The sequence below is a fragment of the Gavialis gangeticus genome, unplaced genomic scaffold, assembly GCF_001723915.1.
Source record: "Gavialis gangeticus isolate Ggan-Ray unplaced genomic scaffold, GavGan_comp1, whole genome shotgun sequence".
Lineage (NCBI taxonomy): Eukaryota > Metazoa > Chordata > Crocodylia > Gavialidae > Gavialis > Gavialis gangeticus.
Window position 1 is genome coordinate 183,899,875 of NW_017729022.1, and position 3,376 is coordinate 183,903,250.

General features: G+C 39.4%; 1 protein-coding gene across 3 annotated transcripts in view; it reads right to left on the bottom strand.

The window, feature by feature from the left end:
* PAPOLG (poly(A) polymerase gamma) overlaps positions 1-3,376 on the bottom strand; it is a 39,585-nt gene that overhangs the window by 29,129 nt on the left and 7,080 nt on the right. For all 3 annotated transcript variants that reach the window (XM_019516642.1, XM_019516641.1, XM_019516640.1), the window contains exons 6-7: positions 2,952-3,005; positions 811-922 (exon numbers count right to left, since the gene is read on the bottom strand). In XM_019516642.1, the coding sequence (XP_019372187.1) occupies positions 811-922; positions 2,952-3,005 (166 nt within the window). The remainder of the gene's footprint in view (positions 1-810; positions 923-2,951; positions 3,006-3,376) is intronic.

Consider the following 3,376-nt stretch of genomic DNA (forward strand, 5'->3'; position numbering starts at 1 on the left):
TTTCTACTTCCCCAAGGACTTAAATCCCAATGACACCTTTTAAGTCCACAAGGTATCTGGTTCAGCCGAGTCCCAAAAATGTCAGTGAAACTTTGTTAAAGTGAATCAGAGAACATTTATTAAAATAAACCATCTATAAATACAGTGGATACGCTGGAGAAAAATTTGAACAGCAAAAATCAAGAAGGCTTGCTTCTAATTTGCATGCCACCCTCCTCCCCACTCAAGCCTCTTTAGCCAGTGTAGGTAAAAATCTATATTGTGCTGCCATGAGTAGAGTTTTGGGATATAAGCAATTAAAGGTTTGGCTGTAGACCTCTCTTGCCTCTTTATCAGTAACCAACCTGCAAGTTTACTTGTAATCCAGGTAACAGTGTTTAGCCATTCTGAACCACCACCACCCTTTCCCCACACCCTTGCTTTGTTTTCCTTAATTTACATGTAAGAGTATGAACTACTGATTTATATATAGCACATTCACATTTGAAAGGGCAAAAATGGATTCAAATATTGAAGGGTAAGTCAATGACACTGGTACAGAGTAAAAAACATGGGTATGAACAGACACTTATCCTGTTTCCTAAAAACATAACCACTTTTAAACCTACCCACCACTGTGCCAGCTTAGGTCTTAGCTAGTAGTTTTTCCCTGTCTACTTTACAAGTCTATACATTAGCTTTATCACTATATTTTGTTAAAATCCAGTTTGGATAGTACTTTTTTTCCCCCCCCCCAAATAAACCCTCTTATATCATTTGCTTTGTTTAAAAGGAAAGCTCCTTAGGCTACATAAGTTATATTTACAATACCGTTTAAGCTTCGTATACATCTTATATCCAGACTCCTCAGGCGTGAATCATCTCTAAGATCCAAGTTATCAGATACAGTCTGTATAGCCAATCTTGCAAACACAAGATCAATCTTAAAAAGAAAAAAGTATAAAAAGTTAATGTAACATTCTGATTAGTGGCTGGTACACTAAGCTAAATGATCTGAATCCAAGACCCTTAAAACACCACTGCTTGTTAACATCTCAGAAGTATTTACAAGTCAACCCAGAAAGCCAGACTGCTCTGGTATTGTAAAGAAATTATCTCCCAAAAGTTCCTTAATATTTATTTGTTTTGAAGCATCACATTTGTTTCACACCCCTTCTTCCAGTGGAGACAAAGTTTTTTTTTCTGTTTATCATAAGTTAGGGATCCTGAAAAATATAAAAAGTCACATTTTTAATAATTCAGCCAGCTCCATTATTTGTCACTAAAGGTAAGGGAGAATCTCTCTGCACTGACGATCACATCCTAGGCTTGTTTTGTGCTGACTACATAATAGTTCCTTTCCAAATTCAGTGGAAAGGAGCAAGTCTTTAAATCCTCAAACCAGCATCACTTGGGACCAGATTCTTCAGACTATTAAAGCAGCTTGGGGCAGAGCAGTCCAAGTTCTCCCTAGTTGTATGAATCCTCAACAATGCTGTATACTGGGTCACCAAGATGGGGAGCCACAACAAGTGGCACCATCAGGGTATTATTGCATGTGACTCCTGCAAGCAGGAATATCTTGACAGAGACTGCAGACCTCCAGCACTCAAAGGAAATGGAAGAGGGAAAGGGGTATTCAAGGTAGTTTTGGGTTACACCTGTCCTATGTATGGCTCAATTTGAAGTATGTGGGCCCTAAGCTGTACATTGTGGCACAGCTATGTAGCTGTTTTTCAGTATTTGGAAGTGATATTTCAAGAGAGTACGAAGAGTCAGATATTCTACACTTTGAAAAACAAGTATTTACTTAAAAAGGAGCATCTGCAGAGGTACAAAGCTTTCAGTACTATTACTTTGTTCTTTCTTCTGACTTTGTTTGTTTTAAATCCTGACAGCAGTAGCTGATTGCTGCATAGGCAGTTGTGTGTGTACAATCAGGCCAGCTGTACTGCAAGCCCGGTATCTTTAGACACCGGGAACAAGAAGCACCTCAGGGAACACAAGTTGCAAAATGAGAGGTTTTCAACAGCTTAAGTAACAATTAGCGTCTCCTGAAGCAGAATTTAACTTTTAGACTATTTAAGCATAATTGTGAACAGTATTACATGTGCTATTAACATGTAGCAATAAACTCCAGTACAGTTTGTGTTCTGGGTGCAGAGTTTACACATGCACCTGGGACTATAGCCGGTGGAGCAGTCCTGGCTGGCAGAGAGCTTGGAGACATGGCTGGGGAAAGAAGGAGCGGGGTAGTGCAGGGGAAAGTCAGCCCCGGGCTGTGGACAGGCTGGCTGGAACATAAGGGTGCTATATAGTGCTAGGCTGTAGCACCCGTGCCCCGGCCAGCCCCAGTCATCTACATGTTCATTTCAGCACACACACAACTACTCCATTGTAAGATAGTACTGGTTCTGGACAGTGCTACCCTACAGTGGAGTTTAATTAGTTTACTGCACTCTAATAGGGGTGCACATGTAGACTGTGACACTTCACTATGCAGCTAATTAGTCAGCTCTGCAGTAAAGCGCATATGTACATGTGTTTATTGTTACTTTTTATAAAGAGCTAAAATGTCAGACAATATCATTCTAAGACCTTTTGATGGTGTAATTTTGTAATGCTGATGGTGTAAAGTTTAAGCAAGTTGCATCCATACATGATGGCCCTCAGATAAAATATGCTATCAAAAAACTCCTGCATCTGGCAGATACTGCCAGTCAGGCAGGGTGTGTAGGGTTTTATAAAAAAAAAAAAAAAAAGACACCCGCCCAAAAAACAAAGACCCCTACACACTTTCTTCATCCCTACCACCTTGATCTTTGCTTCTGGAACATTATCACCAAAAGTTAAAAACAAATCTCCCTGAAGTGTCAGTGTATAGGATTAGAGGCTCTGTTAAATCATTCAGTTCCAAAGCAAACCACAAATAATCTGTTATTTGAGATGTGTGTTAAGAAACCAATTCTTACCTCAATACCTTCAAATTCAAACTTGATAACTGGTACATATGCATCTTCTACTGCCTGTGAAGAAAGAAGGGTGGGGGAAGGATGGATAAGTTCCATATTGTTAAAATTGCTACATTTCCCCTTCTGGCTTACCCTGTTACTCCTGAGTTTAAAGACCAGAGGAGAGTTTCATCAAAACCTAAACATACTGGTTCAAGTTCATTTTGCTAAAACTGCTCAGATATATGCAATAAAATACTTAGCCCAGTCATTGTGTCCCGGATAGACAGTCCCTTCAGCTGACATGAAGAACAGAGTTGCTGATTGTTTGCTATGACCAGCTTGCATCTGACAATTATTTATATGAAATGACAGCTAAGAGGTATCAACACATATCATTAAAAATTTTATAATGGAAGTCAAGTATTCAGTCATCAAAAGCATGC